At 46.2% G+C, this 22,665-nt stretch overlaps 1 protein-coding gene across 2 annotated transcripts in view; it reads right to left on the reverse strand.

Moving 5' to 3' along the window:
- ATP9A (ATPase phospholipid transporting 9A) overlaps nucleotides 1-22,665 on the reverse strand; it is a 132,282-nt gene that overhangs the window by 22,909 nt on the left and 86,708 nt on the right. For both annotated transcript variants that reach the window (XM_077873593.1, XM_077873595.1), the window contains exons 15-16: nucleotides 9,250-9,411; nucleotides 574-666 (exon numbers count right to left, since the gene is read on the reverse strand). In XM_077873593.1, the coding sequence (XP_077729719.1) occupies nucleotides 574-666; nucleotides 9,250-9,411 (255 nt within the window). The remainder of the gene's footprint in view (nucleotides 1-573; nucleotides 667-9,249; nucleotides 9,412-22,665) is intronic.

Genomic DNA, 22,665 nt, shown 5'->3' on the forward strand with positions numbered 1-22,665 from the left:
GCAGCCTATTTTATTTGACTTACCTGCCCAGGCCCTGCTAGTATTTGAGTTTGCAACCCTCTGAAAATATAGTATCACTGAATGAAAAATGTGCATCCTCCTATCTGGAGCCGAAAGATAAAGAAAAAAATGGCCTGATAAACCTGAGGGTCTCCTCCCTCCTTGCTGTGGCCGATCCCCCACATCGTGAACCGGGATAGACAGCCTGTGACGTGTCCCCCCCGCCCCGTTGGTCCCCACCCTCGTGGTACCTGCCTCCAGCCAGAAGCCAGTGAGGAGCGGACTCTGGCGCAGGGCAGCTGAGTGAGCTTGGCAGTGGGTCCTGAGCTTTCAGATGAGACCCTGGCCCCAAGAAACCCTTCAAGCGACCCTGAGAACCCAGCTCAGCTGTGCACACATCCCTGGCCCACAGAAACCATGAGAAATAAGTGTGTTGTCCTAAGCTGCTAGGTTCGGGGGTGATTTGTTACGTAGGCACAGGTAGCACAGGTAGCAAGTACAGAGACCATTCTCACCACACCATGCAAGGGGCAGCCTCCAGAACATGGTTCTCACTCCCCACACCCCACTTACCTCTTCCTCCAGCCAGTCATTGTACTGCACGATGCCAGCCATGACAACATCCGCTCCCTTCATGTAAAACGTGATCTCTCCCGTTGATTCATCCTAGAGAGGGGACCCAGCAGAATGAGTATCCAAGAGGAACATCCGCTTTCTGCTCCAGTACCCACTTCCCATGGCAGACGGCGTACAAAGGGTACTTAGCGGACGCTAATGTTTTCTCACTTGGCCAAAGATAAAAAGCGAGAAGGGGGTGGGGGAGCCTCACTTTGGGGCAAAGGCCACAAGAAAATGGAAGAAAACTCAAAGCATTTGGAAAAGCATTAAATGATGAAAGCAAGATCAAAAGGATGTAAGAACTTTGTTTTAGTTATTAGTATCCCAACAGGAATGGACTCCCACGCTGGAAGATCATCTTAAATTTATACACGGGACTGCCAGGATCACCAGACTGTGGTCTACCTGAAAAAATGGGGAAGTAAGGTAATTGTCTAGAGCAAGTAAGGTAATTACCTTGGCATCATTCACACATGGGTTGAAGAGTTCTTTGCTGTGTGGGGGGGACCCGTGCCCTGCAGGACCTTTTACAGTATCCCTGTACTGTCCCCATCAGATGCCAGCAGCACCTCTACACAGACAAATGTCCCCTGGGGAGCAAACTGCCCTCATTGAGAACTGCTGATCCTGGTCATTCCAGACCCCTATGTCTACCTTAGGACCTAGCCAGTTATCAAATTATCCGGGTTTTTGTTCACATTGACCAGATTGTCTGGGAAGCAGGTAACACCGCAGCCCAGGTGTCAAACGCTTAGACCCGACACCAGCTTTCAGCTGTGTGTACTTGGACATTCTTCCCTAAACATCACTTTTCTCAACTGTAAAACAGGAACACTAACCCCTCTTACCACACAGGCTATTGTGGCTTAATTGACGTCATCTACACAGAGCACACAGCCAACAGCTGGACACACAGACGATGTCCATTCATTGTCATCAGTTCTGAGTGACGGGAACTCTAGACATCCCTTGAGTGTACCGTGTGTGGAGACCAAAGCTTGGCTCAGGGGATTTTGCATCTGCTGATATCTGGAGACTTATCTGATTGTCGCAACGAGGGGCTGGGTGCTACTGGCATCCAGTGGGTAAAGGCCAAGGATGCTGCGAAGCATCCCACAGTGCAGAGGGCAGTCACAGCCAAGAATCATCTGGTCCCAGTGTCAACAGTACTGAGGCTGAGAAATCCTGCCTTTGAGGAATGGGGTAAAAATCCCTGGTTCTTATTCCTTGACATTCCTTCCTTGGTAACTCCCATCCCAGGGATCCTGGAGGCAGCAGAGATGGGCAAGGGGACAGAGCATGGCCATCACCACCTCATGCCTCAGTTCTACTGTCCCGGGAACCCCAGACTGTGTGCCGGGAACTCATTACTAAACATGAAGCAAATACTCAAAGCCAAATTAGTGGTATAAGTTTCCTTCTTTAAAATGGCTTTCTAATGCCCTCTAATCACAGACCATCTTTGAGAATCACATGCTTACTCGTAAAAGCGTCCACTGCCCTCCTCCCCCCAAGAGGCACCTGTGTCTTAAAAGCAGAAGGGCACACTTCGTCTTCGACGGATTACGCCTCTGCTTGCCTCTGACTCAGGCCAAAGACAGCTGTGGGGTCTGAACATGAAAGCATCCCAGGGCTTTCTTCCCTTTTCCCTTCACCCAAATGGCACTTCATAACAGAACTGTAGGAAACGGCGTCCCCCTCCCCGGCTTCCTCTCCTGCAGAGGGTGCTCGGGAGAGCTTGGACAGCCCGGTCCAATATAAACACCGTATCAACCGTCTCCTCCCGTTACTCATTTCCTCCCACCCAGTTCATCACAAGGTTACTTCGCTCTCATATTATGGCAAGATTACCCTGTAAATTTACAGAGAGCTGCTGGTTGCACTGCATTGTCTTAGGGCCTCATCTTTTTCCACTGTGGTCTGATTCTGGCCCCCGTTCAAAGGCCTGTTTTATTCAAACAATGACAAGGGTATGATCTACAGCAATGATCCGCCTCCATCATTCCACGTGGGACTGGCCGGGTGGGGGTGGGGGGCGGTCAGTGGAACATCTGTACACAAGAAAAACAAAGCCAGCAATGCAGCCTTCCTTCAGAGAGACAAGCACAAAAGCCCCAGAGAAACCCTCAGAAGACAGAGACTCACGCCAAGAAAAGACTTTGCTTTGTGAGTGCAAGAGGTACCTGCCAAGTACCGTCCACGAGCTCACACGTATCTGGAAGGGCTGATGAACCAGCTGAGAGCACATCCCTAACTGTGAACAGTCACTAAGCCAAAACGTTTTACAGCTGAGCTAACATTTCCTTGCATTGGGTAACTGGCCAGGTATTTTCAAATAATGAGCAGGATCTATGGGTGCATCCAGACTGAGCTGTTGGCCCGGCACAAGTAACATTTAGGGGGAATTGTTCTTTGTCAGGAGGCTGTTCTGGCCTCTACCCACTAGCTGACGTCAGTAATACCACCATGAGTAGTGATGACCAAAAGGTCTCCCAACATTTTCAAATGTCCCCTAGAGGCAAAATGGCCCCAGGATGAGAACCACTTCATTGGAGGAGTTTAGGAGATTTCTACAGAGTGGAAAAGTGGCCCACACGCCCTGGAGGCTGATTTCCACCTGTCAAAACCACAGATAAAGAGGGAGATATGTCAGCAAACAAGAAAACTTAGTAAAAACACGCATTTCATTAAAGACAGCCTAGCAAAGACAGATGCTCACAAACTGACTTTGGTAGTGAGAGATGAAAACCCTAAGTTTCCAAGAAAGGAATATTTAATTAAATAATGGTGCATTTTTTTCAATAGGGCACCATGAATACATTAAAAGCATAAAAATCACCTTTTACTGATATGAGAAAATTTTCACCATATATATTGTTCAATGTGAGGAGAGTTTAGAAAGCCTTCTATGACATCCAATCTCAATTTTACAAAAATGTGTGTGGAAGTTTACACTCATATACGTGTAGAAAAAAAAAAAAAAAAAAACAAAACAAGAGGAAATTCTCTGAAAAAGGAAGAGAGGTCATCCCTGGGTGGTGGAGATAGAGATGAGTAGCTTGAGCTCTTTCCTTATACATGTATTTGTTCTGACTGTCCTAAATGTTGGTTTGGTTTGGTTTTTATAACCTTGGAGGGGGGGGGGTGCTGTTTTTAAAATAATGATTTGCCCATCCAACAAGTATGTCCTGTTGCTCCTGCTGTGAGAAGACACGGGCCACAGCTCATAAAATATGACTCATATCTGGGAATGAGAGCCCTTCACAGCTTAGGGAAGGGTGGGGGATATTGCTCACTTATCCTAGAATGGCTGATATTGGGTACTATCTGAGGATGAGTCAACCCTCAAATGACTGCAGCAGAGCCCATGGTCCTGGAACTTGAAAACATAAAAGCTGGGACAAAAGTAAATCTGCGGAAGATAATGACTCTGATTCACCAGGAAACACCCACCCGCCTGATCTGTGGTGCTGCTTTCAAGCCACGGATGTTCTTGACATCAGATGTGTGTCCAAGATACAGGTTAGAAGCCATGGGGCAGGCCAGGTATGGGCCAGTGGGAAAAGCAGCACCAGTAGGGGAGAAAAAGCTCACTTCCCACTAAAAAGTTGCTGAGAATGTGTGTCCTGTTGAGTCTGAAAGTACCTACTAGCATCAGGCATGTAAAAATCCCTTAAAATGTGTCATTTTCAAAGCACACTCATGCTTTGTCATTGGGTCATCACAACAGCTCATGGAGCTGTTTCTTCTAGGCAGAGGCGAGGCAGCTTCTTCAATGGCTCCCAATGACCCCCACCTCCTGGTATTCATGCCCTTATGAGACCCACTCCCAATGAGTAGGGGGAAGGACCCGGTGACTTGCTTCTAATTAGTGATGCAAAAGTGAAGTGAGAAAAGGCCAGTTCTGAGATCAAGATACAAAGACTGTGCCTTCCATCTTGTTCACATGCTCATTGTTCACTCTGATGAAGCCGGCTGACCTATGGAGAAGCCCGGGAAGCAGTGAATGAGGGTGGCTCTCCTGCCAAATACAGTGAAGAACTAAAGCTCTCAGTCCAACAACCGCAAGGAGCTGAGTCCTGCCAACAATACTGATTTTATGTGGAAGTGGATCGTGACTCGTTTGAACCCTGGATGTCGGCACCCTGTGAGAGACCATAGGCCAAAGGACCCAACAAAACTGCACCCAGATTCTTGACCCGCAGACCCCGTGAGATACCACCTTCTATTGTTTAAAGCCACTAAGTGTGGGGTAATCTACTATGCAGCAACACACGATACACTACCACAACATTACTACAGGTGCTCTATGAACTTTTCAATGTCCCTCTCTCACCACACTCAAACTCCCAGGTCCTAGTGCTTAAAGAGCATGGACCTGGGGGCCACATTATCTGGGGTCCAGTTCCAGCCCCACCATTCTCCAGCTATGTCAACTTGGGGAGACTTCTTAGCCTCTCTACAGCTCAGTTTTCTCCTCTGTCAAATGCCAATCATAATGGTACCTACCTTGTTGGCTTAATTAATAAGCATCATTAAGTGTTACCTATCATTATGTTATTGCTATTCCTACAGCTGCTACTATTACTGCTGCTACTAGTACCTCTGCTACTACTAATTACCCTGATCACTAACTACTCATACCACTATTACAGCTTTATTATAACAAGATCTACAGCTCTTTGATCTTTAAGGCATGAAACACTTAGACCAGGGGGGAGAGGAACCCTCATTTCTTTCAAAAACAAAACAAATAAGATGAGTCATTCCAAGGTTGCCCCATGATTCAAGCAGTTTTCTCCAATCAAGCTAAACGATGAGAAAAAACCTCTACAAATGGCAAGGAACCATCCCAATCCCAAAACAGGTCCAGATGGGAAAAAGTAATCCACATTTTTAAAGCTCCCTTGGGGGCAGCCCGGGTGGCTCAGTGGTTTAGTGTCACCTTCGGCCCAGGGCGTAATCCTGGAGACCCAGGATGGAGTCCCACGTCAGGCTCCCTGCATGAAGCCTGCTTCTCCCTCTGCCTGTGCCTCTGCCTCTCTATCTCATGAATAAATATAAATTAAATATAGAAAGAAAGAAAAGAAAAGAGAAAAGAAAGAAAAGAAAGAAAAGAAAAGAAAGAAAAGAAAAGAAAAGAAAGAAAAGAAAAGAAAAGAAAAGAAAAAAGAAAAGAAAAGAAAAGAAAAGAAAAGAAAAGAAAAGAAAAGAAAGAAAACTCCCTTGGTATTTCTGATGATAAGCCAAGTTTAAGAGTCACTGAACACAGTGGTGTGTGAACCACTTCCCAGAATGGAAAATATGGTCCTCTGAGTAAAAAAAGCAAATGGTAAGACAAGATAGTGACAACATTTTAAAAGTCTGACATTATTAAATAGTGGAGAGGATATAGAGGAATGGTGGGACCAAGATTAGCACCCCCAAGCACTCTGCTGGGGGGAGAAAGCTGGTGATACCTGCTAAAGGTAGAGATGTATAGACTGCCAACCCAGCAATCCGACCACTGGACATATTCCACAGAGACATAGCATCATGTATACTGGAGACCAGAAGAGACAAGGACGTGCATGGCAATGCTGTTTCTAATGCCAAAAAAAGTGGCAACTATCTAAATGTGTATCAACAGAACTCCAGTCAACTGAAGGAAGAGAGGTACATTCATACAGTGTAACACTCTAAGATGGCTAAAATTAACAAAGTAGGATTAAATGTATGAGCCTAAAGTTTTTTTAAATGTTAAAAACAGGAAGTGAGGCAATGAATGATACAATGCCACTTAGAATAAAAATATGCAAAACCATAATACACATCATTTATAGCCAAACATGTCTGATAACAGTATTTTAAAATACTTAATACTTTAAAATGCCTCAAAGACTATGAACTTTGTAGGAATGAAATGAAAGCACATCCAGGAAGGGCAGATGGGCCTTCAACTGAATGCACGGTGTTTTATTTCTTTAAAAAAATTTTTAAACAAAATAAAATGTGAGCAAATGAACTCAAACATGAAAATCTACTGCATGATTTCTTTTATAGAAGAAGAAAAATCTCAAAAAGAGATTAATCAGGGATAGAGGTTGGGAGGGTGGTTATATATATCCCTGTGGGGAAAGGGATGTAGACCAGAAAGGAGCACAAGGGAGCTGCTGGAGTAATGATGGGTGGGATTCTGATCCTAGCTCTGGATGCTGGTTCCATGGGTGTGCTGTGTAAACACGTAAGCTGCACAGTTAGGATGTTTGCACTATTCTCTGTGTATGCTGTATTTCAATAAAAGTTTCAAAATATGTAAAAACAGGGATCCCTGAGTGGCGCAGCGGTTTGGCGCCTGCCTTTGGCCCAGGGCACGATCCTGGAGACCCGGGATCGAATCCCACGTCGGGCTCCCGGTGCATGGAGCCTGCTTCTCCCTCTGCCTGTGTCTCTGCCTCTCTCTCTCTCTCTGTGTGACTATCATAAGTAAATAAAAATTAAAAATATATATATTATTAAAAAATATGTAAAAACAAAATTTGAAATAAATATGACAAAATGATGATGTGGAACAATTACTATATTTTTTTCCAGTAACTCTTATGATTGTACACACGAAAAACCATTTAAAATATTGAATTACAACAAGAGGGCCAAGACTACTCAAGGGAGAAAGAACAGTCTAGCAAATGGTGCTGGGATAGCTCTGTATATACAGGTGCAAAAGAATGAAGGTGAATCCCTACCTCACACCATCTCCAAAAATTAACCCAAAATGGATCAATGACTTAAAGAACTAAGACTACAAAACCCTTAAAAGAAAATAGAAGGGTAAATCTTCATGACCTTGGATTTAACAATAAATTCTTGGATATGACACCTAAGTCAAGAGCAACAAAAGAAAAAAATTTTAGGCTTCCTCAAAATTAGTAACTTCTATCAATCGAATGAATTTTGTCAAGAAAGTGAAAAGATAACCTACAGAATAAGAGAAAACATTTGCATATCATCTCTGATAATATCTAGACAATATAAGGAACTCTTATAAATGAACAACAAAAAGACAAGTAACCAAATTAAAAAATGGGAAAAGGACTGGAATACATATTTTTCCACAGAAGATATAAAATTGGCCAATAAGCACACAAAAGGATACTCAATGTCATTGGTCATTAAGTTAATACAACTTACAACCACAATGAAATGCTACTTCCCACCCACAAACATGGCTATAACCAAAAAAAAAAAATGAAAAAGAAAATTTAAAAGTGTTGGTGAGGATGTGGAAAAATTGGAACCTTCCTATTGTTCCTAGTGGGAATGTAAAAGGGTACAGTATTACAGAAAACCATTTGGAGGTTAATCATACAAAGATGGAATGAGGGGGATCCCTGGGTGGCTCAGCGGTTTAGCGCCTGTCTTTGGCCCAGGTCCCACGTCGGGCTCCCAGCATGGAGCCTGTCTCTCCCTCTGCCTGTGTCTTTGCCTCTCTCTCTCTCTCTATGTCTATCATAAATAAATAAAATGTTAAAAAAAAAAAAAAGATGGAATGATCCAGGAAGTGGGTAATGGACCCAGCATGACCCAGCAATTCCACTCCTAGGCCTATACCCAAAAGAACTGAAAAGAGGTATTTAAATCCTTATATGTGAATGCTCACAGCAGCACTATTCACAACAGCCTAAAGGGGGAAACAACCCAAATGTCTATCAACAGACCAGTGGATAAGCAATTACTTGGCCGTACAAAGGAATGGAGTTCTGATTTGTGCTACAAGGGAGACGAATCCTGACAACATGCTGCTGAATGAAAAAAGGCAGACACAAAACGTCACATATCACAGGGCTCTAATTACGTGAAGTATTCAGAATCGCTAATTCCTACAGACACAAAGTCGACTGGCGATTCCAGGGACTAGAATGAAGGAGGAATGGGGAGTCATTGTTTAATGGGTATGAGGGTTCCTTTTGGGGTGATGAAAATGTTCTGAAACTGGACAGAAGTAGTAGTTGCAGGGCACCTGGGTAGTTCGGTGGGTTAAGCAACTGACTCTTGATTTTTGGCTCAGGTCATGATCTTAGGGTCATGAGACTGAGCCCAGCATCAGGCTCTGCACTGGCTGAGGAGCCTGCTTGAGATTCTCTCTCTCGGGACACCTGGGTGGCTCAGGCAATTAAGCACATGCCTTTGGCTCAGGTCATGATCCCAGGGTCCTGGGATTGAACCCTACGTGGGACTCCCTGCTCCACGAGGAATCTCCTTCTCCCTCCCCCCTCGGGCTCATGCAGTTTCTCAAATAAACACTAAGTAAAATCTCTAAAAAAAAAAAAAAAAAAAATTCTCTCCCTCTGCTCCTCCCCGCCTCCCAGGGCATGTGCATGCTTTCTCTCTCTAGTTAGTTATACCTTTCCCTCTAGAACTATGTTAACCAGAAGCTGACCTAGTTTCTAAGACTCTAAGATCTGAGGTCTTGTCCAATTGAGAGACTAGTGTCATTCTTTCTGTTCAGGCAATTATATTCTCTTGTTGGTCACGACAACAGAAGTCTCCAGAAATAAGGTAAGAAAGGGTTAAGAAAGAATGTTGAGCTATAGGGACACACGGCAGACTTGGGTGTTTTAACCACGTTAAGTCATAAGGCAGGTAACTCACCCTCACGATGATGCCCATGCGCTTGCTTTCGTAGGTGAAGGGGAAGATCTGCAGGATGGTGAAGTTCAGGATCTGGTCGCCAGGGGTCCTCAGCTGCATGGAAGACTGGTCTCGGCCCACCAGGGTCAAGCCCACACTTTCGGTCCACTGTACCAGGGCCACCTAAAGGCGACACGGTTAGGTGAAGGTCAGATACACAGCCAAGGGTCCCCGTCCACAGGTGAAGCAAATGAACACAGAGGTGGAAGGGGCTGCAGCGACCGGCCAAGTGCAAGCAGTCCCTGTGTCCTTGGGGGAGGCCGGGCCGGCTGGTGACAGCATGGGTTCCTGGGGGGCTGCAGGCCCCACCATCCTCCCAGCCACCATCTACATGGCACAGCTCACCCTCTCTTCCAGGCCCCAAAGCAGGCTGCGTGCCAGAGCCGTGGCAGAGAGAACACACAGGGTGGAGTGTGACCACTTCTGGGGGATTCGCACAGAGCCCACAGCAGTATGAGGAAAGGAGAACGCGGGGCAGGGTGGCACTGGGGCTTCAGACTCTCCGCTAAGCCTGGCGAATGCCCAGCCAGGTAGGTGTCTCCACCTGGCTGTTCTGCCCCCATGGGACCTGCAGCAACGTGTGGGGACATTTCTGATTGTCACAACTGGAGAAAAGGGTGTGAGCTCCTGACACCTCCTGGTCTCTGCCTGTGACGTGCTGCTAAATACCCCACAACAGCAGACAGCCTCCCACCCACCCCCTTCCAGGATTATCCCACCCCAGAAGATAGTACTGCTGGGGGTGGGGGTGAGATCATTGGTCTACACGATGATCAAACAGGTGCTTGGTGAAGTAATTATTACAATTCAGTTGCACGAGGTGATGCTGCTGGGCACTGGTGCAGCTAGGCCATGTGGGTGGGTACCTGGGTTTACCTGGCACAAAAGCCCACCCACCACGTACTGCACTTCCTGGAGGCACGGCTTCTGTCGCCAACTGGAACCTTCTAACAGCCTCAGCGAGGCTTGCTTCACTTCAGGTCAAAGGCAGGGGGTGTTGTAAACCCAAGACAGGGGCCAGACTGATTGTGCATGGGAGTGAAGAGGGCTGGGGGGAGGGGACCGTGGCAAGGGGAGCCTGCATCATGTCCACAGGGGCAGTGACACGGTGTCGTGCTGATGAAGGACGCTGCCCCAAGGGAATGCCGCCCAGGATAGCCAGAGCTTCCAGCTTCTCAAGAAAAACCAGAAATCTGGCCCTCCGGACCGGTCCCTGAGATCTCCTCTTACATGTAAACAATCAATTTGCATGTTTTAAAAGCCTGTGAAGACAATAAAGCCCCATGACGCCTGGGTGGCTCAGCTGTTGAACATCAGCCCCAGATCCTGGGATCAAGTCCCACATCGGGCTCCCTGCATGGAGCCTGCTTCTCCCTCTGCCTGTGTCTCTGTCTCTCATGAATAAATAAATAAAATCTTTAAAAGAAAAGAAAGCCCCTGTTCACAGGTGAATCTGGCGGAGGTCTCCGGGCAGAGAAGGAAATTAGAGTGGAAAAGCTCGGGTAGGGACAGAGAGGGGAGCTGGGGCGTCCCCTCCTCCCACTGCCCAGGAAGGAGACACAAGCATGAAGAGCCCCCCTCCGTGTGCCCCATGGATGCCCTAAATGACGGGTTCTCAGAGTGGCAAGTGTCGTGGGCTGCTCCCAGCTGGCAGCCGTGACACAGGATCTCATCCCGGGTCTAACTGAGCCAAGGAAAAAGCCCCAGGGAAACTGCCAATCCTGGGTCATTGTACCGGCTGCCAAGCACAGGGGCCTGTGCCGGGGCGCATGCACATGAGCGCATCCTCAGGGGTGCCTGGCTGCACTCAGGTGTCCATCCCTGACATGCTGTCACTGGAATCATCTGGCAAGTGGGTAATGGACCCGCACGGGATGTGCGGAGGCAGAGTAACAGCCCCCAAAGATGCCCACCTCCAAAGATGCCCACATCCTAATCCTGGGACATGTGAATGTGTCACCTTCCGGGGCAAAATGGGCTCGGCAGGGGGTGATGAAGACTGAGGACCTGGCGACCCACCGGAGACTGCCCTGGATTATCCAGGTGGGCCCAGTGTGATCACCTGAGTCCTCAAAAGGCAGAACTTTCCTGGCTGTAGCCAGAGAGAAGACTGCGGGCAGAGGAGGGTCAGGGAGAGGAGATGGTGCTGGTTTTGAAGACGAGGAAGGGACATAGACCAAGGAATGGGGTCAGCGTTCAGGAGCGGGAAGGCAACAAATTCAGCCCTGGGGCCTCCGGGGAGAACGCAGGCCACCCTGCTGACACCCTACTTATAATTCAGGGAGACCTGGATCTGATCTCTCACCTACACGACTATAATAAATTGTATTGTTTCAAACCATCAGGTTTGTAGCAACGTGTGACAGCAGCGATAGGAAACGCTTATGACCAGGTTCCAATTTTAATGCCAAACAAGCTGCTATTTTATTCTGATCCAAGTCCAAGAGTGTGGAGTCTAAAAAAGAAAAGTACCCGCCCTCCCCGTTTCTTCCTATAAAACTTAATCTTTAGGGGAAGAAAAGGAGGCAGGTTTTCGGGAAGAGCAGACTTGGGGAGTGACAGAGGGTGACAGAGAAACGGGTACATGGGAGGTGTCAATTCTTTCAATTCTTTCTTGAGATGTTTTATTATCTTTAAAAGCCCGGAAGTAGGTACACAGGTGCCCATTATGCTACTCTGTAACCGTCTGCAGTACTTCACAGTGTCACCGTGGGGGCCGTGAGAGTCACTCTCCCAGGGAACCACAGACGCCCACACTTCTATTTCCTCAGGGTGCTTCCTGAGCTCCCCTTTCCTTCTACCAAGAGACTGCACAAGCAGACACCTGCTGTTCCATTGTTCTGTGTTTGTTTCCAGAACCCCCCACCCCCACCCCAGGCTCTCCTGGGCTGCCCTAACTACTCCCTGAAGCAGTGGGGAGAATCAAACCGAGATTCCAGCCCAGCTCTGCCTCCAGCCCCCACTCCCTCCAGCCTCTGCAAAGCGCAGGGCTCAAGGTGGCTTACTTTCCATTTCCCTTCCTGCTCTAAACACTGTGTGTATCCATCCTTAGTTGGCTATGCTCAGGCACCTAACTAGGTCACTATTTCGGACACGAACTGAATTTACGCTAGCAAGAGGTCGGTCTTCAAGAATGGGAAGCTCTACCCTGTTTGAATTATGTCACAACAAGTCAAGCAGGATTCACATGAATGCAAGATACTGTCACACTGACCTCCACCTCCAAGGAAGGATTGTTTGGGGGCTTTTTTGCTATTAGCCTACATCCGTCTGCGGAAACCCATTCATTTACTGACTTAATTCAATGACTCCGACTTTCATTAGGGCCTGTCTTACCTGCTAACAATCATCTCTCAAAGTCTAAGGTGAACAAAGTGAAGATGGGTATACACAATCCCATCTGTATGTAACGTGTTCGTAGGGTGCCACATGTGACAAGCGATACTTCTACTTTCATCCTTCTGTGCTACTGAAAGATTTTTATCATGTACATGCAGTTATTTTTAATTGTGATTAAGCAGACACATACCCCAACATAAGGTACTACAAATACACAGCTACACACAAGCTGAAAAGGCTTAAGTTTGCATCCTTTACACACCAATTTAGCAACGAAGAAAAAGCCCTTTCTGGATGCCTTCAACCATGACTGGTGGTGAAAGGGGTTTTTCCATTCTTGTTTGCAAGCTGCTCTTACTTCACCCCTTAAAAACCTATTTTATTGTTGTGGAAAGTTGGTGGTGCTGGGCTTCGAGGAAATATATTCATTCCCCCAAAGCCTGCTCTTCACTTCGAGAAAGAATGTGAAAGTCCAGACCTGGAAATGGCTTCCAAGACTGTGAGGCAGTTCTAGCCTTGGCCAGCCCAGCCCCCATGCCAGGGACCCTGGGGACTGTGTTAGAGGAACAGTTAGTCTAAATGACACACAGTGACAAATGCTGATGGATGAATTACACCTGCAGGCAAACACCTTCTATCTGCACTTTGTTCTGCAGTCAATCTCTCAATGGAGTGAGGGAACCAGCCACCTGCTGCCTGCCATCCCGGGCCCAACTTCCTCAGCAAAACCCCCCAAGTCTCCTTGGGGACATGAGGACACGAGCCTCGTGGTGGGGGTCGGGGGTTAGGAGTCTCCGATTCTCGCCTTCCAATCTCTGGCCCTTGTTAACCTAAGTCAGTGTTAATTTGAAGCTACTTTCAACAGAAATCCCTGAGGTCCTACCGAGAAGGGGCTGGTTTGGAACCGGGGTGCTTTCTGACCCTTCTCAACTGCAGCAGCAACAAACATTTCAGGAGTCAGGAGAAAAAACTGCATTTCTTTCCAAAACAAGATGATATAGAATGAGGCTACTTCTTGTCCTGGTGTGTCCGAGCTTCCGTTCAAGAGAATCATTCCGTATCACCCAACCAGGAAGGATTTGGGGGGTCTTGGGTCTCAACATCCTTAACAGCCAGAAGTGGGGTCTCTGGGGCTTCGTATCAGAACATCCAGAGGTCAGAGCAGCAGCAGAAAAAGAAACCCCGTTAAGGTTGAATGAATGAATGAACAAATAAATTAACTCAATCAAATGAAAACTGAGAAGGGATGGAGGGCGGGGAGCTGGGCTCCTGAGCCGCCTGTGTGTTCTGGTTTGGGTCAGGAAATCAAAAGGACAGGCTGTTGCGCTCCCTCCCTAAAATGCCCATCTGAAGAATTCATGCCAAAAGGATCCATGAAAGGGCTTTTTCATCATTTGTGGGTCAGCAATAAACCACCTGTGACAAGTTTTAATAATTTTCCCTTTGTACTGGGGAATGTGTGCTTGGGAGAGATGCCAGGTCAGGCTAACGAGCCCTGAATTCTTGTCAGAAGCAGGATACGCAGTAATCGTAAGAGCACGCATGAATCTGATATCTTTGGTGGCATTCAAGGAGATCGACACCCCGGCTCACAAAGGCTGGCCAGTCCGCCCTAATCCAGCCTTTCTAGGCTATGAATGTATCCACAGACTTAAAGTATTCTTTACTTAATTAGGAAATTGATTCAACAATGCACCACTGGGGGCTGGACAGGGAGCAGACAGGAGGAGGGCGGGCCCCACGGGGAGGGGTAAACTGAGGCAGCAGCCACCCAGCTCAGCTAACCACTGCCCCATAGAAACTGGGCCCACCATTTCCACAGATCTGATCTTTCTCAAGAAAAGCTGGTTTTTAGATAACATGAAGTGGTTTTTAAAATATTGTTGCAGATGTGTGTGTGTGTGTGTACGTATATTTTTTTTAATTTATTTTTTTTTAAACACAGCATGGAGCAAACAAAACATGGCCAGTTTTGCTTAAGAATCGGTGGGCAGGGGACACCTGGGTGGCTCAGTGGTTGAGCATCTGCCTTCAGCTCAGGTCGTGATCTGGGGTCCTGGGATCAAGTCCCACACTGGGCTCTCCGCAGGAAGCCTGCTTCTCTCTCTGCCTGTGTCTTTGCCTCTCTGTGTGTGTGTCTCATGAATAAATAAATAAAATCTTAAAAAAAAAAAAAAAACCCAGACAGACAGACATAAAAAAAAAAAAAATCTGTGGGCAAGAGGGTGGAATAAAAGGCAACTCCCTGGTCCAAGTTTCTTTGACCCAGTACTTGAAATTTAACCTATCACTTAGTCTGCCGAAAATTAGTATTTGAAAAGAATGATGTCATCTCTAGAAAAGCTTAGCCAGTTAGAAATGACTATTTCCTTAACTCCGTTCTGGGTCAACCCTAAGGAAAAACGGAACAGAATTTTTGCATCTATGGCCATGGAGGAGCTAATACCCAAGGATGACTCACTTGATAGTTTCCTACAGTGTCCCTAAAACACTCACAGCACCCTCTCTCTTCTGCGCAACTAAGACTTTGTTTCAAGAGTCTTACCCCCGTGGTTAACAAAGAACACTGAGGGTGGGTTTTCTCCTTAGGTTCCCAACCTCTGTTCTCTATCCCCCCCCAGCCGAGGACTCAGCAGCTCCATGGTAAAGGCCCACCCACCTCCTAAATCTTTCTCTCTGCTCTGTGTCTGAATGCAGTCATTGTCTGGGGGCCTGGAGCACAGGTACGAAGGGGTGTTCGGGGGAAGCACACACCCCTGAGAAATGAACGTGGCCCCGGAGAGAAAAAACCTCATGGGTTCCACAAGGGCTGAGCTTGCAGTCAGACACTTAGACTGGGCCACTCAGGCGCCCCTGTTTACTTTTTCTGTAACAAGTTATGTTACTCTTATAATTCAGGGGAGGGGAACTAAAAGTAAAATCTGCTTCTAGGTGAGCTGTATCTTCGCCATCCTTTTCTATCTCCCAGCATGGTGACACGGACACAGGTATGCCCTCCTGAGACTAGGCCATCATGGAGAGAGACCTGTGCACACAGCTCTTTGCTTATTATCTCCCGGGCTATCTGTAAGGAGGCTGTTTCAAGGTCACTGGAGACTAGAAGAGAAATGTACCCTTGTTGGTCTTCCTAAGGACAAGATCCCAAAGAGATGGGTGGTGAAGACAAAACACTCTGTGGGAAGGCTTCTGGGGTCTGCTGGAAGGTTTCTTAGCACCAAGCATGGAAGCTTCCCAAAATGAGAATGAGAGAAAGCACCAAAAAACACACTTCACTGAGCCTGCAAGAAGGCAGACCTGACTACTAGCTCAGAACAGGCAAGAATACCAGACACTTGGATGTTCACCCAGTACCAGCCCTAAGCTCCTCACACAGGTACACAGCACTCAGTAGTACTTCGTTTTTGTTTTTGTTTTTAAGATTTTATTTATTCATGAGAGACACACAGAAAGAGAGAGAGGCAGAGACACAGGCAAAGGGAGCAGGCTCCATGCAGGGAGCCCGATGTGGACTCAATCCCAGGTCTCCAGGATCAGGCCCTGGGCCGAAGGCAGGCGCCAAACTGCTGAGCCACCCGGGGATCCCTCCGTAGTGCTTCATGAGCGACAAAGTACGTTCAAGTCCTCATCCCATGGACAGAGAAGCAGTACTGCAGAGTCACATGGCCAGCCCCTGGATGTGGGCTGCCTGGTTTTAGTCTAACTAGCCACATGGCCTTGGGGATACCCCTTAGCCAACCTACACTTCATCTGAAAAATGGGCACGATCATAGTAACTGGGTCATAAGGGATGCCCAGAGCACAGTGCCTGGCACAACAGATGCCCATTTCTTACTGCCGTCAGCCCCCTGATGGCCTAAAATCACTCCACTAAGGAACTCTCTTGCACTGTTGGTGGGAATGCAAACTGGTGCAGCCACTGTGGAAAACAGTGTGAAGGTTCCTCAAAAAGTTAAAAGTAAGAGTGCCTGTCTGGCTCAGTCAGTAGAGCATGCAACTCTTGATCTTGGAGTCATAAGTCTGAGCCCTGCATTGGGCACAGAGATTACTAAAAAAAAAATAAAAATAAAAACTAGAGGATATTATGCTAAGCAAAATAGATCAGTCAGAGAAAGACAAATATCATATGATTTCACCCATATGTGGAATTTAAGAAACAAAACAGACAAGGGATCCCTGGGTGGCTCAGCGGTTTAGCGCCAACTTCGGCCTAGGGCATGATCCTGGAGTCCCGGGATCGAGTCCCACATCAGGCTCCCTGCATGGAGCCTGCTTCTCCCTCTGCCTGTGTCTCTGCCTCTCTCTCTCTGTCTCTCATGAACACATAAATAAAATCTTTAAAAAAAAAAAAAAAGGAAACAAAACAGATGAACATAGGGGAAGAAGGAAAGGAAACATAAAGTAAGACAAAAACAAAGAGGGAGATAAACCATAAGAGACTCTTAACTCTAGAAAGCCTAGAAAGCAAACTAAGGGTTGCTGGAGAGGAGGTGGGTGGAGGGATGAGGTAACTAAGTGATGGGCATTAAGGAGGGCACTTAATGGAATGAGCACTGGGCATTATATGCAACTGATGAATCACTAAATTCTACCTTTGAAAACTAGTAATTCATTACATGTTAATTAAAGAAAAAAATTTGGGGATCCCTGGGTGGCTCAGCGGTTTGGCGCCTGCCTTTGGCCCAGGGCGCGATCCTGGAGTCCTGGGATCGAGTCCCACGTCGGGCGCCCGGCATGGAGCCTGCCTCTCCCTCTGCCTGTGACTCTGCCTCTCTCTCTCTCTATCATAAATAAATTTAAAAATCTAAAAAAAATAAAAATAAAAAATAAAAAAATAAAGAAAAAAATTTAAATAAAAAAATAGGATAAAATTTTTAAAAAGTTAAAAACAGAACTACCCTATGATCCAGTAATCACACTACTGAGCATTTATCCCCAAAATATGTTTATAGCAGCATTATTTACAATAGCCAACTTATGGAAGCAGCCCAAGTGTCCATTGATAGATGAATGGATAAAGTAAAGGTGATAAGTAGATATATATAGACAAGGGGATATGACTCAGCCATAAGAAATAATGCAATCTTGCCATTTTCAATGACATGGATGGAGCTAGAGAGTATGAGGCTAAGTGAAATAAGTCAGTCAGACAAAGACAAATAACAAATAATTTCACTCATGTGTGGAATTTTAAAAACAAAACAAATGAGCAAGGGGAAAAAGAGAGAGAGAGAGAGAAACAAGCCAAGAAACAGACTCTTAACCTTAGAGAACACACTGCTGGTCCCCAGAGGGGAGGTAGGGGGATGGGGGAACAGGTAACAGGGATGAAGGAGGGCACCTGTCACGAGCACCAAGCGATGGATGGAAGTGCTGAATCACTATATTATGCACCAGAAACTAATTTTACACTGTAGGTTAACTGTACTGGAGTTAATAGTAACATAAAATAAAATTTTAATTAAAAACCATAATAAAATAAAAAGTCAGCATGTGGCAGTTAAACAAAGCCGGCAACTGCACCTGGGGAGTCAGGAGGCCAGTGTGATGCCCTCACCTTCCATGAAAGTTAGTGGACAGGAGGGTCCTGACCTGCCACTGAGAGACTATGGGAACGCACAGTACCCCCATGTTTTAGGAAAACTCAGGCCTCTGCTAAAGTCACAACTCCGTGATGCTCCAAGTACTGAAGCACTGAGAGCAAGGTGCAGAACTGAGTCTATAATTTACAACTATGCTTTTAAATTTTAAAAGATATGTTAATAACTGAGAGGTGAGGAAAATTCTAATACACATAAAGAATTATTTCTGCAAGGATCCTCAGATGCTGGTAACACTGGGTGTCTCAGAGGAAGACGTCTGGGAGGGACATAGCGAGGGCAAGAACGAAGGTCTCAGGGTAAGAAGGAGACGAGTCTCACCCTATGCCGGCAGCCTGGGGCAGCCTTGCAGAACATCCTATACGTGACCCAGAACTTGCAATTAATTGCTCTGAAATGAGTGAGCCATTCAAGGCATGGCCAAGGCATGAAGAAACTTTCAATAATACACACGTCACACACACCCCACACCCACACAAGTCCACACATATACATGCTCACAGGGCACAGGTGTGCACACACATGCATGCCTACACACAAACACACACACTCACGCACACAGAAATCCTACAGGAGTAGGACAACCAAGGAGACTTGCTAAAGGATGTTACTGGATTCACGCTCCTTCCATCCTCGTGCTACTGTAGGATTCTGTAGTGCAGAAACATGCAATTATGTTTCTATATATAGATGCAGAAATTTGGGGACAATCTATAGCAGAACATAAACAGTAATCTCTAGGTAGTGGAATAAAATTAATGTTTATCAACTTTTTTTGAATCTACAATTTTACTTTCTTCTGTGATGAGCACATTAGTCCTTGTGATTTTAAAGGCCTAAGGGAAAGTTTTCTCGATAGGAAAGAATTCCTGGAAAAGGCAAATAAATGAGCCCTAGGATTGATTCAACCGGCCCGATGGAGAGCACTCCCTTGACTATTCATGCCAAGAAACAAATAGATTAAAAACAGCATTGGGAAAAAAAAACAAAAAGTAATTTAAAAATAAAAAAATAAAAATGGCGTGGGGGGGATAAATAAAAAATAAAAATGGCATTAGGACCAGCTCCCCCAGCCCCCTGCCCTCTCTCCCACTGTGTCCCACTCCCAATGCTGCCAAACATCCAGAAGGTGATAGAATGTGGTGCAGGCTGAGCCCTTTAGGAGCATCTCTCTCTGGCCAGATTGCATCCGTCTCATTTCCCCCGGGGGGTGGGGGGGCAGGGGTTACTGTAGGGTGGCAGGCCGGGCCCAGCGCCGCTCAGGCTGTAATCAATGGCTGAATAAAGACACTTCAAGCCTTCAAGCCTTCCAAAGCAGAATGTGCACAGGAAAGAAATTTAGGAAATCCTGCTTTCTGTTACACGAAACAAATCCTTCCCCAACTGGCAGAAATTATTGCGGCAGCTCTAAAGTAAAACGAATCCTGGTTCCTATGTGTATTCCAGACACTGACCTTGCCTAGACCAGCAATGTTTTATTGATATAGAATTTCAAAGGTAGGATTCTCGACCCAGCCAAGTCTAGGTGGAATCCTACAGGGATTTAGAAACAGCACAGCTCTCAAAGATTTCACTGGACCAAGATCTAGCCTCCTTTCTGTCACATGGCGTTATTTGCACACGCAGATTCGTATTCTGCAGTACACACCTGAAATAGTTTGGAAGGCAGGTCAGTAAAATATTAACAGTGGTCACACCTTTAGGTAGCAGGATTACAGTTTGCTTTTTATTTCCTTTTCTTAACTCTATTTTCACACATTCTGCCATAAACATGAAATAGCTGTGCAATAATAAAGTTGTTGGGGGGAAGAAAGATACTAAGACGGTAACATCAACCTCTGTGGAAACACCAAAGACCAAAGAAAATACCTTTTTTTTTTCAATCACTACTCAGAATCTTAGAAGAACAAGACAAATCTGAATCCGAGTATAATTAATGAACAAGAGCCGAGAAGCACAGAACATTCTGTGAAAGATTTACCCTCATGGAAAAGCTCTGCCCAGCCCTAAAACAAATATATCCAAGTTCAGTGGGAACCGGGAGTGTGGGACAGGCATTAGGGAGCTCCCGTATGCAAGTCAATCAATAGCCAGTATTAGGAGCTCACAAATTCAAATCCTATTGAACACCCTTAAGCTACCGACCGGTTCCCAGTGCACAACTACCAAGAACCTGGCCCTTCCAAACATCCCCCACTCAGGAATATTGCCTCCCATTTCCAAATGGCAAAGCGAGATCCAACAGACTAAATTCAGTGGAGAAAGGAGGACAAATCTGAAGTTTTTGGCGACTACAGCACAAGTCCGAATAAATGGGATGAATCATCCATATCCATCCTCCATCCCCCTCCTCCCTTTCTCTGCACACTATGCCCATCTCAGTATTTGGCCAAGGGTTACAACATTTTTCACCCCTAAAAATCTCCATTAAAGCGTCAGTGGTCACGGATGAACTGGGCTCCTAGTTGAGGTATTCCACAAACACCAAGCCGACTGCAAGGAGTCGCCTCCCTGGTGCCACATTCCAGTGTCCCCGAGAAGGATAAAGAAGCTACCAGACAGGGAAAGTCACATCCAAATGTTCTTTCCTTTCTGAACTTTGGGAAAGGCTATCATTGCGGTATCCCCAAACCACCACCCAGCTCTGGCTCCCCAATATTCTCCAATGAGTCTGGACCTTTAAAACACTTCATCAACTGGAGAAGCTCCCTCCCTCCTTCTTAAAATGAACAACAAAAATAACTGGAAGTCCCTGTACCATTGATGGAAGGGCAAAAGGGTTTTAAAAATAATTCTGGAGGTGCCTAGGTGGCTCAGTGGTTGAGCATCTGCCTTTGGTTCAGGTCATGATCCCGGGGTCCTGGGTTCAAGTGCCACATCGGGCTCCCTACCAGGAGCCTGCTTCTCCCTCTGCCTGTGTGTCTCTGTCTCTCTCTCTCTGTGTCTCTCAAGAATAAATACAATCTTAAAAAAATAATTCTGGAAATTATCTGGTGATTTATACCACAAGCCTTAAAAATATTCCATCCGTGGGACCCACAGGACAGACTCTCTGCTGAGGAGCTCACAACAACCCTCTTGTCACAGATGCGTGAAGATGCAGCGAGGAGCGGCCGCCCAACTGTGGAGCTGGGATCCCAAGACTCACGTCCTCCACCATCTCGCCCCTGCCGCCACCCTGGGGACAGGTGCTGCTGTCTTGTTAAATGCTGACTCCCCAGTGCCCAGTATACCGTAGGCACTCCAAAATGCCTGCTGAATTAATGAACCCACTCACACCATTTCTAGAAATACTAGGTGTAAGTATGCTCCCTGGAAATGTGTACAAATGTTGTGCTAGCATCTTAAAAGCCATCTACGAAAAGCCCACAGCAAATATCATTCTCAATGAGGAAATACTGGGAGCCTTTCCCCTAAGATCAGGAACGAGACAGGAATGTCCACTCTCACCACTGCTATTCAACATAGTACTGGAAGTCCTAGCCTCAGCAATCAGACAACAAAAAGACATTAAAGGCATTCAAATTGGCAAAGAAGAAGTCAAACTCTCCCTCTTCGCAGATGACATGATACTGTACACAGAAAACCCAAAAGACTCCACCCCCAGATTGCTAGAACTCATACAGCAATTCAGCAGTGTGGCAGGGTACAAAATCAATGCCCAGAAATCAGTGGCATTTCTATACGCTAACAATGAGACTGAAGAAAGAGAAAATAAGGAGTCAATCCCATTTACAATTGCACCCAAAAGCATAAGATACCTAGGAATAAACCTAACCAAAGAGGTAAAGGATCTATACCCTAAAAACTACAGAACACTTCTGAAAGAAATGGAGGAAGATACAAAGAGATGGAAAAATATTCCATGCTCATGGATTGGAAGAATTAATATTGTGAAAATGTCAATGTTACCCAGGGCAATATACACGTTTAATGCAATCCCTATCAAAATACCATGGACTTTCTTCAGAGAGTTGGAACAAATCATCTTAAGATTTGTGTGGAATCAGGGATCCCTGGGTGGCGCAGCGGTTTAGCGCCTGCCTTTGGCCCAGGGCGCGATCCTGGAGACCCGGGATCGAATCCCACGTCGGGCTCCTGGTGCATGGAGCCTGCTTCTCCCTCTGCCTATGTCTCTGCCTCTCTCTCTCTCTCTGTATGACTATCATAAATAAATAAAAAAAAAATAAAAAAAAAAGATTTGTGTGGAATCAGAAAAGACCCCGAATAGCCAGGGGAATACTGAAAAAGAAAACCATAGCTGGGGGCATCACAATGCCAGATTTCAGGTTGTACTACAAAGCTGTGGTCATCAAGACAGTGTGGTACTGGCACAAAAACAGACACATAGATCAATGGAACAGAACAGAGAATCCAGAAGTGGACCCTCAACTTTATGGTCAACTAATATTCGACAAAGCAGGAAAGACTATCCACTGGA

This window comes from Canis aureus, chromosome 26 (genome assembly GCF_053574225.1).
Source record: "Canis aureus isolate CA01 chromosome 26, VMU_Caureus_v.1.0, whole genome shotgun sequence".
NCBI classification, from domain to species: Eukaryota; Metazoa; Chordata; class Mammalia; order Carnivora; family Canidae; genus Canis; species Canis aureus.